Here is an 18,683-nt window from a genome sequence, read left to right as displayed (position 1 = left end):
TTGGGATCGTGTCCTGGGGTTTGGGATCGTGTGCTGGGGTTTGGGATCGTGTGCTGGGGTTTGGGGATCGTGTGCTGGGGTTTGGGATCGTGTCCTGGGGTTTGGGATCGTGTGCTGGGGTTTGGGGATCGTGTCCTGGGGTTTGGGATCGTGTGCTGGGGTTTGGGATCGTGTCCTGGGGTTTGGGATCGTGTGCTGGGGTTTGGGATCGTGTGCTGGGGTTTGGGATCGTGTGCTGGGGTTTGGGATCCTGTGCTGGGGTTTGGGATCGTGTCCTGGGGTTTGGGATCGTGTGCTGGGGTTTGGGATCGTGTGCTGGGGTTTGGGATCGTGTGCTGGGGTTTGGGATCCTGTGCTGGGGTTTGGGATCGTGTCCTGGGGTTTGGGATCGTGTGCTGGGGTTTGGGATCGTGTGCTGGGGTTTGGGATCGTGTGCTGGGGTTTGGGATCTCATCCTGGGGTTTGGGATCGTGTGCTGGGGTTTGGGATCCTGTGCTGGAGTTTGGGATCGTGTGCTGGGGTTTGGGATCGTGTGCTGGGGTTTGGGATCGTGTGCTGGGGTTTGGGATCTCATCCTGGGTTTGGGATCGTGTGCTGGGGTTTGGGATCCTGTGCTGGGGTTTGGGATCCTGTGCTGGAGTTTGGGATCGTGTGCTGGGGTTTGGGATCGTGTGCTGGGGTTTGGGATCCTGTGCTGGGGTTTGGGATCGTGTGCTGGGGTTTGGGATCGTGTCCTGGGGTTTGGGATCGTGTCCTGGGATTTGGGATCGTGTCCTGAAGTTTCCTGGACCCCAGAATCCCATTCTGGACCCCGGGATCCCCCCTCAATCCTCTCACCCCCCAATTTCCCCTGGGAGAATCTCCCCTGGATCTCCCCTGGATCTCCCCTGGGAGAATCTCCCCCTGAATCTCCCCTGGATCTCCCCTGGATCTCCCCTGGATCTCCCCTGAATCTCCCCTGGATCTTCCCTGGATCTCCCCTGGATCTCCCCTGAATCTCCCCTGGATCTCCCCTGAATCTCCCCTGGATCTCCCCTGGATCTCCCCTGGATCTCCCCTGAATCTCCCCTGAATCTCCCCTGGATCTTCCCTGGATCTCCCCTGAATCTCCCCTGGATCTCCCCTGGATCTCCCCTGGATCTCCCCTGGATCTCCCCTGGCTCTCCCCCATCCCCGCCGAGCTCCGGCGGTTCCGGTGCTGCCGGCACAAACCTTCCCTGGGAATCCTCCCCGGCAGATTTGGGACAAAACTCCTCCGGTTCGGGGCTTTCCCGCCTCGCTGGCACCGCTGGAGCTTTTCCAGGAGCTTTTCCAGGAGCTTTTCCAGGAGCTTTTCCAGGAATTTTTCCAGGAGCTTTTCCAGGAGCTTTTCCAGGAGCTTTTCCAGGAACTTTTCTGTCTGCGCCGCTTTTCCCCGGGAGCTGCAGGTGCCAAACCTCGGCCGGGTTGGATTTTTTTGTGATTTTTCCGCTTTCCAGGGATTTTTGAGTTTGTTTTTCCTTTCCCTGTCGCTGCCTCACGGCTGCCATGAGCTGCTGAGATTCCCAAATCTCCCAATTCCCGGGACTCCCCTGGAATTTTGGAATTTTCAGCCCCCCTCATCCCCCTCCTCTCCCCTCCCCTCCATCCAAAACTTTTTCCCAGAATTTTTCTGGGATTTGGGACAACACTGGGACATCATTTCCCCCCCCGTGGAATCCCCCAAATCCACGGATCTCCCTTTTCCCTGCGGATTTCTCCCTCCTGAGATGTTTCTCCTCGGCCCCGAGGTGCCTCCGAGCCCCTTTGGGGACATCCCAAATTTTCCTGGGACGTTTTCCAGCCCCGCTGGGCGCGGCCGCCGCTCCTGGAGCCGGCCCCGGCCGGGGCCCCTTTTCTTGGAACAGCAGCGGAGCGGCTGCTCCGGGAACGGGAACCCGGGGAACATCGGCAGGGACGAATCCCTCGGAGCTTTGGGGGGCGTTTTTGGGGGGTTTGTGGCACCCGGAAAGTTCTGGAAGGGCCAGATTGTCCCAGGAATGTCAGGGGGAGCTGTGGCCTGGGTCCCAGCAGGGTTGGATTCGGCCCCTGAGGGATTTTTCCGGCCCCTGGTGAGCGGTGGGATGAGGAACCTCCTCCTTCTTTCCATGGATTTCCTCCAAAATCGGAGCTCGGGAGGATTTGGCCGGCGGGGATCGTCCCAGGAACGTTCCAGAGCTGGTTTGGGATCAGTTCTGTGGTGTCACCACCAGATCTTCTGTGGATCTGCTCCAATGGGGACATTCCAGAATTTATTTGGGATCATTCTGTGATGGCACCACCAGATCTCCTGTGGATCCTCTCCCATGGGGACATTTTGGGGTTTATTAGGGATCTATTCCATGATGGCACCAGGTCTCCCATGGATCTGCTTCGAGGGGAACATTCCAGAATTTATTTGGGATCAGTTCTGTGGTGTCACCACCAGATCTTCTGTGGATCTTCTCCCATGGGGACATTTTGGGGTTTCTTTGGGATCATTCTGTGATGGCACCACCAGATCTCCTGTGGATCCTCTCCCATGGGGACATTTTGGGGTTTCTTTGGGATCTATTCCATGATGGCACCAGATCTTTCATGGATCTGCTTCGAGGGGAACATTCCAGAATTTATTTGGGATCATTCTGTGATGTCACCACCAGATCTTCTGTGGATCTGCTCCAATGGGGACATTCCAGAATTTATTTGGGATCATTCCGTGATGGCACCACCAGATCTCCTGTGGATCCTCTCCCATGGGGACATTTTGGGGTTTATTAGGGATCTATTCCATGATGGCACCAGGTCTCCCATGGATCTGCTTCGAGGGGAACATTCCAGAGCTGGTTTGGGATCAATCCTGTGGTGTCACCACCAGATCTTCTGTGGATCTGCTCCAATGGGGACATTTTGGTGTTTATTTGGGATCTATTCCATGATGGCACCACATCTCCCATGGATCTGCTCTGATGGGGACATTTTGGGGTTTATTTGGGATCATTTTGTGATGTCACCAGATCTCCCACGGATCCTCTCCAATGGGGACATTCTAGGGTTCATTTGGATCATTCCGTGATGTCACCACCAGATCTCCCATGGATCTGCTCTGATGAAGACATTTTGGGGTTTATTTGGGATCAATCCATGATGTCACCACCAGGTCTCCCATGGATCTGCTTCGAGAGGAACAGACTCATTTGGGATCAATTCTGTGGTGTCACCACCAGATCTTCTGTGGATCCTCTCCCATGGGGACATTTGGAATCAATTCCATGATGTCACCAGATCTCCCATGGATCTGCTCCAATGGGGACATTCCAGAGCTTGTTTGGGATCAATTCCATGGTGTCACCACCAGATCTTCTGTGGATCGTCTGCAATGGGGACATTCCAAAGCTGATTTGGGATCAATTCCATGATGTCACCAGATCTCCCATGGATCTGCTCTGATGAGGACATTTTGGGGTTCATTTGGGATCATTCCATGATGTCACCACCAGGTCTCCCATGGATCTGCTTCAAGGGGGACATTCCAGAGCTGATTTGGGATCATTTCCATGATGGCACCACCAGATCTCCTGTGGATCCTCTCCCATGGGGACATTTTGGGGTTTCTTTGGGATCATTTTGTGATGTCACCAGATCTTCTGTGGATCCTCTCCCGTGGGGACATTTTGGGGTTTCTTTGGGATCATTTTGTGATGTCACCAGACCTCCTGTGGATCCTCTCCCATGGGGACATTTTGGGGTTTCTTTGGGATCATTTTGTGATGTCCCCAGATCTCCCATGGCTCCTCTCCAATGGGGACATTCCAGGACAATCCCATGGATCTGGGTCCATCCCAGCTTTCCGTATGAGTTTATCTCGGGTGGATTGGAGAGGGAGGAGCTCCCATTTTCCCTTTTTTGGTGGAATTTCCATGTTTTTCTCCTTCTGTCGTGCTCGTTCCCGGGAAACGTTGGGATTACCGACCCCCGGGCACCTTTGGCTGCCCAACGGTTGGGTTGGACCCGCCCTGGGTGGCCCTTGGAGCTGGGAGGGCCAAATTTGGGGCGGTTGGATGGATTTGGGGCCAGGCTGGGACGTGGGGGATGGAATTCCCACTTCCCGTTGTTTCCAGAGGAATTTTGGGGATCCAAGAAGCTCCAACAGCGCCAGGAACCAGAAACTCCCAAATTTTGGGCATCTCGTGGTCCTGGGTGGCCGGTGAGGGTTGGGCTTGACCTTGGAGGTCTCTTCCAACCGTAACCACTCCGGGATTCTTCTTTTCCAACCTAAATTATTCCATGGTTGAAGATTCCATCGTGGAACTCCTCGTGGTGCTGGGAACGACCCCGAATCCGCGCCGTCCATGGCAGAAATCCCTGGGCTGGGGTTGGATGGATTGAGCTGGGTTGGTTTGGTTGAGTTGGGTTTGGTTGAGTTTGGTTTGGATGGATTGAGTCGGGTTTGGTTGAGTTGGTTTGTGTTCATTTTCGTTGAGTTGCCTTGGATTAAGTTGGGTTGGGTTGAGTTTTGTTGCATTCGGTTGGGTTTGGTTGAGTCGGTGTGGATGGGTCGAGTTGGATTTGGTTGAGTTGGTTTGGGTTCGTTTTCGTTTTGGTTGAGTTTGGTTTGGATGGATGGAGTTGGATTTGGTTGAGTTGGTTTGGGTTTGTTTTCAATGGGTTGAGTTGAGTTGGTTTGGATGGGTCGAGTTGGATTTGGTTGAGTTGGTTTGGGTTCATTTTTGTTGGTTTGGGTTTGGTTGAGTTGGTTTGAGTTCATTTTTGTTTTGGTTGGGTTGGGTTGGGTTTAGTTTGGTTGAGTTGGGTTGGATGGGTCGAGTTGGATTTGGTTGAGTTGGTTTGGGTTTGTTTTCGTTTTGGTTGAGTTGGGTTTGGATGGATTGAGTTGGATTTGGTTGAGTTGGTTTGGGTTTGTTTTCATTGGGTTGAGTTGAGTTGGGTTTGGTTCAGTTGAGTTGGGTTTGGTTGAGTTGATTTGGATGGATTGAGTTGGGTTTGGTTGAGTTGGTTTGGGTTCATTTTCATTTTTGTTGAGTTGGGTTTTGTTGCGTTGGGTTGGGTTTGATTGAGTTGGGTTTGGATGGATTGAGTTGGGTTTGGTTGAGTTGGTTTGGGTTCGTTTTTGTTGAATTGGGTTTTATTGGTTGAGTTTGGTTTGGATGGATTGAGTTGGGTTTTGGTCGAGTTGGGTTTGGTTTGGTTTGGTTGAGTTGGTTTGGGTTTTGTTGTGTTGGGTTTCAATTGATTGAGTTGGTTGGGTTGAGTTGGGTTGAGTTGGGTTGGGTTTGGCTGAGTTGGATTTGGATGGATTGAGTTGGGTTTGGGTGAGTTGGTTTGGGTTTGTTTTCGTTTTGGTTGAGTTTGGTTTGGATGGATTGAGTTGGGTTTGGGTGAGGGTTTGGGTTTGTGTTGTTCGTTTTGTTGAGTTGGTTTGGATGGGTCGAGTTGGATTTGGTTGAGTTGATTTGGGTTCGTTTTTGTTGGTTTGGGTTTGGTTGAGTTGGTTGAGTTCATTTTTGTTTGGTTGGTTGGGTTGGGTTGGTTGGTTCGGTTGAGTTGGGTTGGATGGGTTGAGTTGGGTTTGGTTGAGTTGGTTTGGGTTTGTTTTCGTTTTGGTTGAGTTTGGGTTTGGATGGATTGAGTTGGATTTGGTTGAGTTGGTTTGGGTTTGGTTTCATTGGGTTGAGTTGAGTTGGGTTTGGTTCGGTTGAGTTGGGTTTGGTTGAGTTGGTTTGGGTTCATTTTCATTTTTGTTGAGTTGGGTTTTGTTGGGTTGGGTTTGGTTGAGTTTGGTTTGGATGGATTGAGTTGGGTTTGGTTGAGTTGGGTTGGGTTCATTTTCATTTTTGTTGGGTTGGGTTTTGTTGGGTTGGGTTGAGTTGGAGGCCAACTCACCGGTGACCACCCAAGCACCGACCCCGGAATGTGGAATGGGGATTTTGGGAATGTGGAACAGGGATTTTTGGGAATGTGGAACAGGGATTCTGGGAACATGGAGCAGGGATTTTTCAGAATGTGGAACGGGAATTTTTGGGAATGTGGAATTGGGATTTTGGGAATGTGGAGCAGGGATTTTGGGTATGTGGAATTGAGATTTTTGGGAATGTGGATTGGGGATTTTGGGAATATGGAATGGGGATTTTGGGAATGTGGAATGGGGAATTTTGGGAATGTAGAACGGGGATTTTTGGGAATGTGAAATTGGGATTTCTGGGAATGTGGAACGGGGATTTTGGGAATGTGGAATGGAGATTTTTGGGAATGTGGAATGGGGAATTTTGGGAATGTGGAATGGGGATTTTGGGAATGTGGAACAGGATTTTTGGGAATGTGGAACAGGGATTCTGGGAACATGGAGCAGGGATTTTTGAGAATGTGGAACGGGAATTTTTGGGAATGTGGAATTGGGATTTTGGGAATGTGGAGCAGGGATTTTGGGTATGTGGAATTGGGATTTTTGGGAATGTGGAATTGGGATTTTGGGAATGTGGAATGGGGATTTTTGGGAACGTGGAACGGGAATTTTTGGGTATGTGGAATTGGGATTTTGGGAATGTGGAGCAGGGATTTTTGGGAATGTGGAATGGAGATTTATGGGAATGTGGAATGGAGATTTATGGGAATGTGGAACGGGGATTTTTGGGACTGTGTCTCCGTGCTGGAGCTCTCCCCAGAGCAGGGATAACGGGATCTCCCTCAGCTTTCCCGTTAACCTCCTTAGCAGCGATTATCCCTCGGGTGCTGAGCCCTCCCCGAGCCAGGCTGGCAAATCCGGCTCTAATCCGGGCTCAGCTGTGCCAGGACCAGCTCTGGGAGCGTTCCCGGCCACCCCAGGGCCGAGGTTTTCCCGGGATTTCCCTCCCGGCCACCCCAGGGCCGAGGTTTTCCCGGGATTTCCCTCAGGGCCCGAGGTTTTCCCAGGAATTCCCTCCCGGCCACCTCAGAGCCGAGGTTTTCCCAGGATTTCCCTGCCGGCCACCCCAGGGCCGAGGTTTTCCCGGGAATTCCCTCCCGGCCACCCCAGGGCCGAGGTTTTCCCGGGATTTCCCCCCTGGCTCTCCTGACCCCGTTCCCCTCCGTGTTTTCCAGATGAGCCCGACCCCGCCCTCTCCGGAGCCGTCCCGGCCGCCGCTCACCGGACACAGCTCGGGTGAGTTCCCAGGGACGGAGCGGCCACGGGCTAACAGGCCGTGCCAGGGCACCCTGGAGCCATCCCAGTCCCACCCAGGCCGTGCCAGGGCACCCTGGAGCCATCCCAGTCCCACCCAGGCCGTGCCAGGGCACCCTGGAGCCATCCCAGTCCCACCCAGGCCGTGCCAGGGCACCCTGGAGCCATCCCAGTCCCACCCAGGCCGTGCCAGGGCACCCTGGAGCCATCCCAGTCCCACCCAGGCCGTGCCAGGGCACCCTGGAGCCATCCCAGTCCCACCCAGGCCGTGCCAGGGCACCCTGGAGCCATCCCAGTCCCACCCAGGCCGTGCCAGGGCACCCTGGAGCCATCCCAGTCCCTCCCAGGCCGTGCCAGGGCACCCTGGAGCCATCCCAGTCCCACCCAGGCCGTGCCAGGGCACCCTGGAGCCATCCCAGTCCCACCCAGGCCGTGCCAGGGCACCCTGGAGCCATCCCAGTCCCACCCAGGCCGTGCCAGGGCACCCTGGAGCCATCCCAGTCCCACCCAGGCCGTGCCAGGGCACCCTGGAGCCATCCCAGTCCCACCCAGGCCGTGCCAGGGCACCCTGGGAGCCATCCCAGTCCCACCCAGGCCGTGCCAGGGCACCCTGGAGCCATCCCAGTCCCACCCAGGCCGTGCCAGGGCACCCTGGAGCCATCCCAGTCCCACCCAGGCCATTCCAGTTCACCCTGGAGTGATTCCAGTCCCTCCCAGGCCATCCCAGTTCCCTTTGGATCCATCCCAGTTCTCCCCAGGCCATCCCAGTTTCCTTTGGAGCCATTCCAGTCCCTCCCAGGCCATCCCAGTTCCCCTCTGGAGCCATCCCAGTTCCCCCCAGGCCATTCCAGTTCACCCTGCAGTCATCCCAGTCTCCCCTGGTTCCATCCCAGTTCATCCTGGAGCCATCCCAGTTGCCTTTGGAGCCATCCCAGTCTCCCCAGGCTATCCCAGTTCATCCTGGAGTGATCCCAGTTCATCCTGGAGTGATCCCAGTTCATCCTGGAGTGATTCCAGTCCCTACTGGAGTCATCCCAGTTCCCCCTGGAGTGATCCCAGTTGCCCTTGGATCCATCCCAGTTCCCCCCAGGCCATCCCAGTTCCCCTGGAGCCATCCCAGCTCCCCTGGATCCATCCCAGTTCACCCTGGATCCATCCCAGTTCACCCTGGATCCATCCCAGTTCATCCTGGAGCCATCCCAGTTGCCTTTGCAGCCATCCCAGTCTCCCCAGGCCATCCCAGTTCCCCCCAGGTCATCCCAGTTCCCCCTGCAGTCATCCCAGTTCACCTGGGATCCATTCCAGTTCCCTTTGGAGCCATCCCAGCTCCCCCTGGAGTGATCCCGGTCCCCACCAGGCCATCCCAGTTCATTCTGGAGCCATCCCAGTTCATCCTGGAGTGATCCCAGTTACCCCTGGATCCATCCCAGTTCCCACCAGGCCATCCCAGTTCCCTTTGTAACCGTCCCAGTTCCCCTTGGATCCATCCCAGTTCCCCTGGATCCATCCCAGTTCCCTTTGGATCCATCCCAGCTCCCCTTGGATCCATCCCAGCTCCCCTTGGATCCATCCCAGTTCCCCTGGATCCATCCCAGTTCCCCTTGGATCCATCCCAGCTCCCCTTGGATCCATCCCAGTTCCCTTTGGATCCATCCCAGTTCCCCCTGGATCCATCCCAGTTCCCTTTGGATCCATCCCAGCTCCCCTTGGATCCATCCCAGTTCCCCTGGATCCATCCCAGTTCCCCTTGGATCCATCCCAGTTCCCTTGGATCCATCCCAGTTCCCTTTGGATCCATCCCAGTTCCCCTGGATCCATCCCAGTTCCCCCTGGATCCATCCCAGTTCCCCTTGGATCCATCCCAGCTCCCCTGGATCCATCCCAGCTCCCCTTGGATCCATCCCAGCTCCCCCTGGATCCATCCCAGCTCCCCTTGGATCCATCCCAGTTCCCCCTGGATCCATCCCAGTTCCCCTGGATCCATCCAGTTCCCTTTGGATCCATCCCAGTTCCCCCTGGATCCATCCCAGTTCCCCTTGGATCCATCCCAGCTCCCCTTGGATCCATCCCAGCTCCCTTTGTAACCGTCCCAGTTCCCCTGGATCCATCCCAGTTCCCTTTGGATCCATCCCAGTTCCCCTGGATCCATCCCAGTTCCCTTGGATCCATCCCAGCTCCCCTTGGATCCATCCCAGTTCCCCTGGATCCATCCCAGTTCCCCTTGGATCCATCCCAGTTCCCTTTGGATCCATCCCAGTTCCCCTGGATCCATCCCAGTTCCCTTTGGATCCATCCCAGCTCCCCCTGGATCCATCCCAGTTCCCCTGGATCCATCCCAGCTCCCCTGGATCCATCCCAGTTCCCTTTGGATCCATCCCAGTTCCCCTTGGATCCATCCCAGTTCCCTTGGATCCATCCCAGTTCCCCTTGGATCCATCCCAGCTCCCCTGGATCCATCCCAGTTCCCCTGGATCCATCCCAGCTCCCCTGGATCCATCCCAGTTCCCTTTGGATCCATCCCAGTTCCCCTTGGATCCATCCCAGTTCCCTTGGATCCATCCCAGTTCCCTTTGGATCCATCCCAGTTCCCTTGGATCCATCCCAGTTCCCCTGGATCCATCCCAGTTCCCTTTGGATCCATCCCAGTTCCCCCTGGATCCATCCCAGTTCCCCTGGATCCATCCCAGTTCCCCTGGATCCATCCCAGTTCCCCTTGGATCCATCCCAGCTCCCTTTGGATCCATCCCAGTTCCCCTTGGATCCATCCCAGTTCCCTTTGGATCCATCCCAGCTCCCCTTGGATCCATCCCAGCTCCCCTGGATCCATCCCAGTTCCCTTTGGGATCCATCCCAGTTCCCCTTGGATCCATCCCAGCTCCCTTTGGATCCATCCCAGTTCCCCTGGATCCATCCCAGCTCCCCTGGATCCATCCCAGTTCCCCTGGATCCATCCCAGTTCCCCTTGGATCCATCCCAGCTCCCCTGGGGACATCCTGCTTGTCTTTTCCCAAACCCCCGTTTTTCACCCCAAAATTCCCTTCCAGCCCCACAGATGGGGAACACCTGGAGTTCCCAAGGGTATTCCATGGCTTTTCCAGACGTGGCATTTGGGGTTTGTGTCCATGCCAAACTTTTGGGAATTCCCCCCAAATCCTTCAACCCCACTCCCAGCAAACCTCGGTATTTCCCCAAACCCCCGTTTTTCACCCCAAAATTCCCTTCCAGCCCCACAAATGAGGAACACCTGGAATTCCCAAAGGTTCTTCCAGCCATGGGAGGGTGGGATTTGTTTCTGTGCCAAATTTTTGGGAATTCCCCCCAAATCCTTCAACCCCACTTCCAGCAAACCTCAATATTTTCCCCAAACCCCCGTTTTTCACCCCAAAATTCCCTTCCAGCCCGGTGCCTGAGAAGTACTCGGAATTCCTGAGGTCTCTTCCAGCCATGGCATGGTGGGAAGGGATGGATTTGTGTCCATCCCAAATTTCTGGGAGGTTGGGAAGGGATGGATTTGTGTCCATCCCAAATTTTTGGGAATCCCACACAAACCCTTCAACCCCACCCCCAGCAAACCTCGGTGATCCCCAAAATCCCGTTTTTCACCCCAAAATTCCCTTGCAGCCCCGTTCCCGAGGACCAGCCGCCGTTCCCGCGGGCTCTGTTCCGCCCGCTGCCCCTGGCCGTGTCCTGGGGGACGCGCCCGGCCCACGGCACCGACCAAAGCACTTTAGAGCCACGGCCCGGCCCCGGCCGCTCGCCGGGCAGCGCCGGCCACCGGCCCGAGACTCCGGACTGGACCGAGCCTCCGGACGGTCACCGGCCGGAGCCGCCGGACTGGGCCGAACCACCGGGACGGTCACTGGGCCGAGCCGCCGGACGACGGCCACTGGGCCGAGCCACCGGACGGCCACCAGGTCGGGCAACCGGACAGCGGCCACCGGGCCGGGCCACCGGACTGGGACGAGCCCCCGGACGGCCACCGGACCAAGCCGGCACCGTCCCCGGATGAGAAGCACCCCCAGAAGGAACCAAAGCACCCGGAAGGGCTCGGCGGCGTGCAGCAGCCGGAGTGGATCTCCAGGAGCCCCAGCCCGTCCTTCCAGGACCCCGCGGCCGGCACCGGCCGCGCCCGGCTCGGCCCTCGGGCCGCGAATCGGCGCCGGCGTCGCGCAGAGCCAAAGCCAAACCCTCGGAGAGCGGCCGCGGGAGATCGGAGCCGGAGCCCGCGGCCGAGGTGGACGCCGCCCGAGCCGGACGTGGTGGTGGCCAAGCAGTCGTGGACGGTGAACGCCGAGGACTCGGTGGAGCGGCTGCCGCCGCCGGAGGCGCGGCCGTACGTGTGCGGGGTGCTGCTGGAGGAGCCCCCCAAGGACGAGGAGCCCGAGCGGGAGGGGAGCGCGCCGAGCGTGTTCACCTGCATCGAGTGCAGCATCTACTTCCGCCGCAAGGAGCACCTGCTGGAGCACACGCTGCAGCACAGCCGCAGCGGCGCCGACGCCGCGCCCAGCCCGCCGCTTGTGCTGCGGCGAGTGCGGCTGGGCCTTCGCCGAGGCCGCGGCGCTGGAGCGGCACCGCCGGCGCCACCAGGAGTCCCGCGAGAAGATCATCGAGGAGATCCGGAAGCTGAACGAGTTCCCGGACGAGGGGCGCGAGGCGCGGCTGCAGTGCCCCAAGTGCGTCTTCGGCACCAACTCGTCCAAGACCTTCGTGCAGCACGCCAAGATGCACGTCAAGGAGAGGAAGGAGAGCGCCTCGAGGAGCTCCGGCGTCTTCGGGGACGGGCTCTGCAAACCCTTCCCGAGCGAGGAGCTGCCCTCGGCGGCGGCGGCGCCGACCGGCAAAGCGCCGAGCGCCTGCGTGCTGTGCGGCTTCCCGGCGCCCACCGAGCACGTCCTCAAGGAGCACCTGAGGTACGCCCACTCGCACTCGTCCTGGCGGCACGAGAGCTTCGAGGAGGACCCCGAGCGGCCCGGCACCTCCCGCGGTTCCTACAGCCCCGCCCGGCCCGGCCGCTTCGCCGACGCCGAGGGCTTCGGCAGAACCGAGAGGGGATTCCTCCTGCCGGGAGCTTCTTCCGTCTACGAGCCCGCCCCGGCCGCCTTCGGTCAGCCCGGGTCGGACAAGAGCGACCAAGGGGCCGCCAAGAAGGAGCCGCACGGGTTCCACCACGCCAGGAAGGCGGCGCCGTTCTCCCACCAAAGCTCGGCCTCGGCCGGGTTCTCGCCGTCCAGAAGCTTCTCGCACTCGGCGCTGCAGCCCCTGCGGAAGAGAGCGGCCGCCCAACACCCGCAGGGCGACGGGGACGGCGCCCGCGGCCACCAGGAGCTGCGGCACGGGTGGGCCGTGGAGGACATGGAGCTGGGGGACAGCCAGGCCACCGCCGCCACCGTCACCGTCCCTCAGGCCGCGCTGGAGCTCAAGAGAACCTTCAGGGCCACCCTGAGGGCCACGGACCCCGCGGTGGCCTCGGAGGAGCAGCGGCGGCAGCTGAGGACGACGGTGCCCGTGGTGCTCCTGGAGGAGATGAGCGCCCACCCCAGGGCGGCCAAGAGGCCGCGGGGGAAGCCCCTCAAGAAGAAGCTTCTCCCACCACCACCACCACCACCACCAGCAGCAGCACCACGAGGAGAGTTCCTGCTGGAGGAACCTCCTCTCTCCTTGGACGTTCTGCTGCTGGACGCCCCTCTGGAGGGTCCCCTGGAGCTGGAGGAGCTGCTGGGCTCGGAGGCCACCATGCTGAAGAACGAGGAGAGGAAATGTCCCTACTGCCCCGACCGCTTCCACAACGGCATCGGCCTGGCCAACCACGTGCGCGGCCACCTCAACCGCGTCGGCGTCAGCTACAACGTGCGGCACTTCATCTCCGCCGAGGAGGTCAAGGCCATCGAGCAGAAGTTCTCCTTCCAGAAGAAGAAGAAGAAAGGTAGTTTGTACCAAATTCCTGCTGCTAGGAGGTGCCAACCGGGAGGTCTTCTGCTCCCGTCCAGCCTTGGGGACCTGCAGGGTGGGATCTGGGGCTTGGGGGGCCAAAAGGCCGGAGGTGTTGGTGGTCGTGGTGGCTACAAACCCACCTGGACGTCTGACCATGAGTCTTGGTGGTCTTCATGGCTACCAACCCACTTGGACATCTGACCATGAGTCTTGATGGTCCTAGTGGTCACAAACCCAGTGGACATCTGACCTGAGGTTTTGGTGGCCACAAACCCACCTGGACATCTGACCTGAGGTTTTAGTGGTCCTGATGGCCACAAACCATCCTGGACACCTGACCAGAGGTCTTGGTGGTCCTAGTGGTCACAAACCCACCTGGACACCTGACCAGAGGTTTTGGTGGCCACAAACCCACCTGGACATCTGACCTGAGGTGGATTTTGGGGTTTTTTTGGTGTTTCTGGGTGGGGTTTTTGGTGGCCCTGATCCCACCTCTCCTCCTCCGTTGCAGTGGCCAACTTCGACCCGGGCACGTTCAGCCTGATGCGCTGATCTTGGGGTTTTTTGGGGTTTTTTTGGTGGTTTTGGGAGGGGTTTTTTGGGTTTCTGGTGGTTTTTTTGGGATTTTTGTGTTCCTGGTGGTTTTTGGTGGCCCTGATCCCACCCATGACCACTTTTCCTCTCTGCAGTGGCCAACTTTGACCCGGGCACGTTCAGCCTGACGGGGTGAATTTTGGGGGTATTTTTGGGGTTGTTTTTGGTGTTTCTGGGTGGGGTTTTTTGGGTTCCTGATGGACTTTTTTTGCATTTTTGTGTTCCTGGTGGTTTTTGGTGGCCCTCACCCCACCCATGACCATTCCTCCTCTCTGCAGTGGCCAACTTTGACCCGGGCATGTTCAGCCTGATGGGCTGAATTTTGGTGGTTTTTTGGTGTTTCTGGGTGGGGTTTTTAGGGTTCCTGGTGGGTTTTTTTGGGTTTTTTGGGTTCCTGATGGTTTTTGGTGGCCCTGATCCCACCTCTCCTCCTCTTTGCAGTGGCCAACTTCGACCCGGGCACGTTCAGCCTGACGGGGTGAATTTTGGGGGTATTTTTGGGGTTTTTTGGTGGTTTTGGGTGGGGTTTTTTGGGTTTCTGGTGGTTTTTTTGTTTTTTTTGTGTTCCTGGTGGTTTTTGGTGGCCCTGATCCCACCTCTCCTCCTCTCTGCAGTGGCCAACTTTGACCCGGGCACGTTCAGCCTGATGCACTGGAGGTTTTTTGGGAATCTTGGTGGTTTTTTGGTGTTTCTGGGTGGGGTTTTTGGGGATTTTTGTATTCCTGGTGGCCCTGATCCCACCTCTCCTCCCTTGCAGTGGCCAACTTTGACCCGGGCACGTTCAGCCTGACGGGGTGAATTTTGGGGGGTAGTTTTTGGGGTTTTTTGGGTATTTTTGTATTCCTGGTGGCCCTGATCCCACCTCTCCTCTCTGCAGTGGCCAACTTTGACCCGGGCACGTTCAGCCTGACGGGGTGAATTTTGGGGGTATTTTTGGGGGTTTTTTGGTGGTTTTGGGTGGGGTTTTTTTGGGTTCCTTCTTGGGTTTTTTGGGTTCCAGGTGTTTTTCTGAGGATTTTTTTGTTCCTGGTGGTTCCTGGTGGCCCTGATCCCACCTCTCCTCCCTTGCAGTGGCCAACTTCGACCCGGGCACGTTCAGCCTGATGCGCTGCGAGTTCTGCGGCGCCGGCTTCGACACGAGGGCGGGGCTGTCGAGCCACGCCCGCGCCCACCTGCGCGACTTCGGCATCACCAACTGGGAGCTGACGGTGTCGCCCATCCACATCCTCAAGGAGCTGCTGGCCACGGCCCCCGAGCACCCGGCGCTGCTGCGCGCCGCGGGGCCCTCGCCGGGACGGGACCTCCTGCACCGGGACCCGCACCAGGACCTCCAGCGGGACCTGCACCATCACGGCGATCTCCACCGGGATCTCCAGCGAGATCTCCACCGGGATCTCCACCACGGTGTCCACCACGATCTCCAGCGAGATCTCCACCGTGATCTCCACCACGGTGTCCACCAGGATCTCCAGCGAGATCTCCACCAAGATCTTCACCATGATCTCCACCAGGATCTCCACCATGATTTCCATCAGGATCTCCATCGGGATTTCCACCAGGATCTCCACCGGGATCTCCACCGGGACCTGCCGGAACCGGCGCCGTTCCCGCTGCCCTGGGGGGACGAGGCCCTGCAGCCCTACAGGGATGGTGAGAGACCCCAAAAATGGCAAAAAAAATTGGGAATTTGGGGTGGGTTTGGGATCGTTTTGGGGTTTGGGTTCTGGGATGAGATTTTGGGGTCGGATTTTGGGGATTTTTGGGATAAATTTGGTGGTTTTGGGGGGTTTCGGGATTGATTTAGAGTTGGGGAGATGGAGAAGCTTGGTGTCCTCAGGGCTTTGGATTCTGGGAATTTTTGGGATAAATTTGGTGGTTTTGGGTGGTTTTGGGATCAGTTTTGGGTTTGGATTTTGGGATGCGTTTTTAGCATCACATTTTGGGAATTTTTTTGAAATGAATTTGATGGTTTTGGGGTCCATTTGGGGTTGGGATTTTTGGGATCTGCCGGAACCGGCGCCGTTCCCGCTGCCCTGGGGGGACGAGGCCCTGCAGCCCTACAGGGATGGTGAGAGACCCCAAAAATGGCAAAAAAAATTGGGAATTTGGGGTGGGTTTGGGGGTTTTAGGATCGATTTGGGGTTTGGGTTTTGGGATGAGATTTTGGAGTCGGATTTTAGGGATTTTTTGGGATAAATTTGGTGGTTTTGGGTGTTTTGTGATGGATTTTGGGTTTAGGTTGCCAATTTTGGGATGAATTTGGAGTTTGGGTTTTGATTTGGGGTTTGGGTTTTGAGATGAGTTTTTAGTGATGGATTTTAAGAATTTTTTGGGATAAATTTGGTGGTTTTGGGATCCATTTGGGGTTCGGGTTTTCAGATGAGTTTTTGACATTAGATTTTAGGGATTTTTGTTGGAAAAGGGTCGGGAACTCTGCAGAATCGACCCAAGATGGAGCTTGGGGTGGTTTTGGGGATTTTGGGGTTTTTGGGGTCCATTTAGGGTTGGGATTTTTGGGATCTGCCGGAACCGGCGCCGTTCCCGCTGCCCTGGGGGGACGAGGCCCTGCAGCCCTACAGGGATGGTGAGAGACCCCAAAAATGGGGAGAAAATTTGGGATTTTGGGGTTTTTAGAATGAATTTGGAGTTTGGATTTTGGGTTTGGGTTTTGGGATAAATTTTTGGAGATTTTTTTGCGATAAATTTGGTGGTTTTGGGTGTTTTGTGATGGATTTTGGGTTTAGGTTGCCACTTTTGGGATGAATTTGGAGTTTGGGTTTTGATTTGGGGTTTGGGTTTTGGGATGAGTTGTTGGAGTTGGATTTTGGAGATTTTTGGGATAAATTTGGCAGTTTTGGGATCGATTTTGAGTTTGGGATTTGGGATGAGTTTTTGGTGTCACATTTTGGAGATTTTTGGGATAAATTTCGGGGTTTTGGGATGAATTGGGGATTGGGGGGTTGAAGGAGGAGCCCCTCTGCATCCATGGTTTGGGATTTTGGGGATTTGCTGTTCGAAATCCAGGATATTTTAGTTCCAAACCCACAAAATTTTGGATATTTGAATCCCCAAATCCACAATATCCAGGATATTTCCAATTCCCAAACCCAAATTCCCCTGAAAATCCCCCAGATTTCCCCTTTCCCTCCAAATTCCACAGTTTTCCCCCAAAAATTCCCTCCAAATCCCCCAAATTTCCCCCCAAAAAATCCCCAATTTCCCCCCAAATTCCCCCCTAAATCCCCAAATTTCCACCCAAATCCCCCCATTTTCCCCCCAGAATTCCCAAAATTCCCCCTTTTTCCCACAAATCCCACAATTTCCCCTCAGAATTCCCAAATTTCCCCCTTTTTCCCCCCAAATTTCCCCCCAAAAATCCCCAATTTCCCCCCAAATTCCCCCCTAAATCCCCAAATTTCCACCCAAATCCCCCCATTTTCCCCCCAGAATTCCCCAAATTCCCCCTTTTTCCCACAAATCCCACAATTTCGCCTCAGAATTCCCAAATTTCCCCCCCAAAAATTCCCCAATTCCCCCCCACCGCAAGCTCCCCGCTCGGCGCTCGGCTGCTCTCCCCTGGCCTCTCTCGGGCCGCTCGCTCGCTCTCTCTCTCGGCGCTCTCGGCGCTCGGCCGCGCGGCCTGGCGGGCGCCCCGCGTGCGCCGTGCCCAAGATGGCGGCCTCCACCTCGGCCTCGGCCGCCGCCTCCCCGCCGCCCAAAGTCACCAAAGCGGCGGCGGCTCCGCGGCCCCGCGACCGCGACCGCGGCGGGGACGGCGACCCCGAGCCCCCGGCCGCGCCCGAGCCGGGTGAGCGCCCCTTTCCCCCGCCCCGCCGAGACCGGGCCCGCCCGCGCCCCCCCCCCCCTCACCCGCCCCCACCCGCCCCCCGATCCCCTCACGGCTCCCCCGGGGTCCCCTCACGGATCCGCCCCGCGCCGGGCGCGGTTCGGCCGGGCCGGGGCTCCGCGGGAGGGCGGCGGGAGAGCCCCGCGGGGCTCCGGGAGGCCGCGGCCGAGCAGCCGCCGCCCTCCTTTGTCCCGGCCCCGGCCCCGCTTTGTCCCCGCGGGACCCCCGGGATGCGCTCACGGAACGGGCCCGGCGCCGCCGGGGGCTCCGAACCGAGCCGGCCCCAACCGGCGCCGCCCGGGGCTGGTGGGGCCTCCGTGCCGGGGAGGGCCCGGTTCGGTTCGGACAGCCCGGTTCGGTTCGGGTCGGATCGGGGCTCCCGGCCCGGGGGAGGCGGGGAGGGACCCGGTGCGGCCAGGCCGAGCCCCGGGGTGTCCCCCAGCCCGGTAACTGGGAGCCCCGGCATGTCCCCGAGAGCCCCGGGGTGTCCCCAGCCCGGTAACTGGGAGCCCCGGCATGTCCCCGAGAGCCCCGGGGTGTCCCCAGCCGCAGCCCTGTCACCGAGTGCCCCGGGGTGTCCCCCCAGCCCTGTCACCAAGCACCTTCCAGGGTGTCCCCAGCCCTGTCACTGAGAGCCCCGGGATGTCCCCGAGAGCCCCGGGGTGTCCCCAGCCCGGTAACTGGGAGCCCCGGGATGTCCCCGAGAGCCCCGGGGTGTCCCCAGCCCGGTAACTGGGAGCCCCGGGATGTCACCGAGTGCCCCGGGGTGTCCCCCCAGCCCTGTCACCAAGCACCTTCCAGGGTGTGCCCAGCCCTGTCACCAGCAGCCCCGGGGTGTCCCCAGCCCTGCCCCCAGGAGCTCTGGGATGTCCCCAGCCCTGTCACCAAGCACCTTCCGGAATGTCCCCACTCTGGTCCTCAGGGTGTCCCCAGCCCTGTCATCGAGAGTCCCGGGGTGTCCCCAGGCTGGTTCCCTGGATGTCCCCAGCTGTGTCACCAAGCAGCTCCCGGGATGTCCCCAGCGCTGTCACTGAGAGCCACTGGGAGCTCTTGAATGTCCCTGAGAGCCCCAGGATGTCCCCAGCTCTGTCACTGGGCTGTCCCCAGCCCTGTCCCCAGGAGCTCTGGGATGTCCCC

The 18,683-nt window shown here is 57.9% G+C and overlaps 1 protein-coding gene across 1 annotated transcript; it reads left to right on the top strand.

The window, feature by feature from the left end:
• Nucleotides 1–7,095: 7,095 nt before the first annotated feature.
• LOC128949763 (protein Wiz-like) lies at nt 7,096–17,992 on the top strand (the record flags this gene model as incomplete). The annotated part of the gene is given in 7 exon segments (XM_054294621.1): nt 7,096–7,156; nt 10,796–10,896; nt 10,940–11,684; nt 11,686–13,100; nt 14,771–15,368; nt 16,279–16,283; nt 17,247–17,992. Coding segments are annotated over 7 exon segments (3,671 nt in total), but the record flags the coding sequence as incomplete, so codon positions are not given.
• Nucleotides 17,993–18,683: the final 691 nt, after the last annotated feature.

Source organism: Melozone crissalis, unplaced genomic scaffold (assembly GCF_028551555.1).
Source record: "Melozone crissalis strain CALT ecotype California unplaced genomic scaffold, PUWL_Pcris_2 ptg000284l_1, whole genome shotgun sequence".
Classification (NCBI taxonomy): Eukaryota; Metazoa; Chordata; class Aves; order Passeriformes; family Passerellidae; genus Melozone; species Melozone crissalis.
Note: the sequence above shows the minus strand (reverse complement) of the source record. Positions and strands in the feature narration are given on the sequence as shown.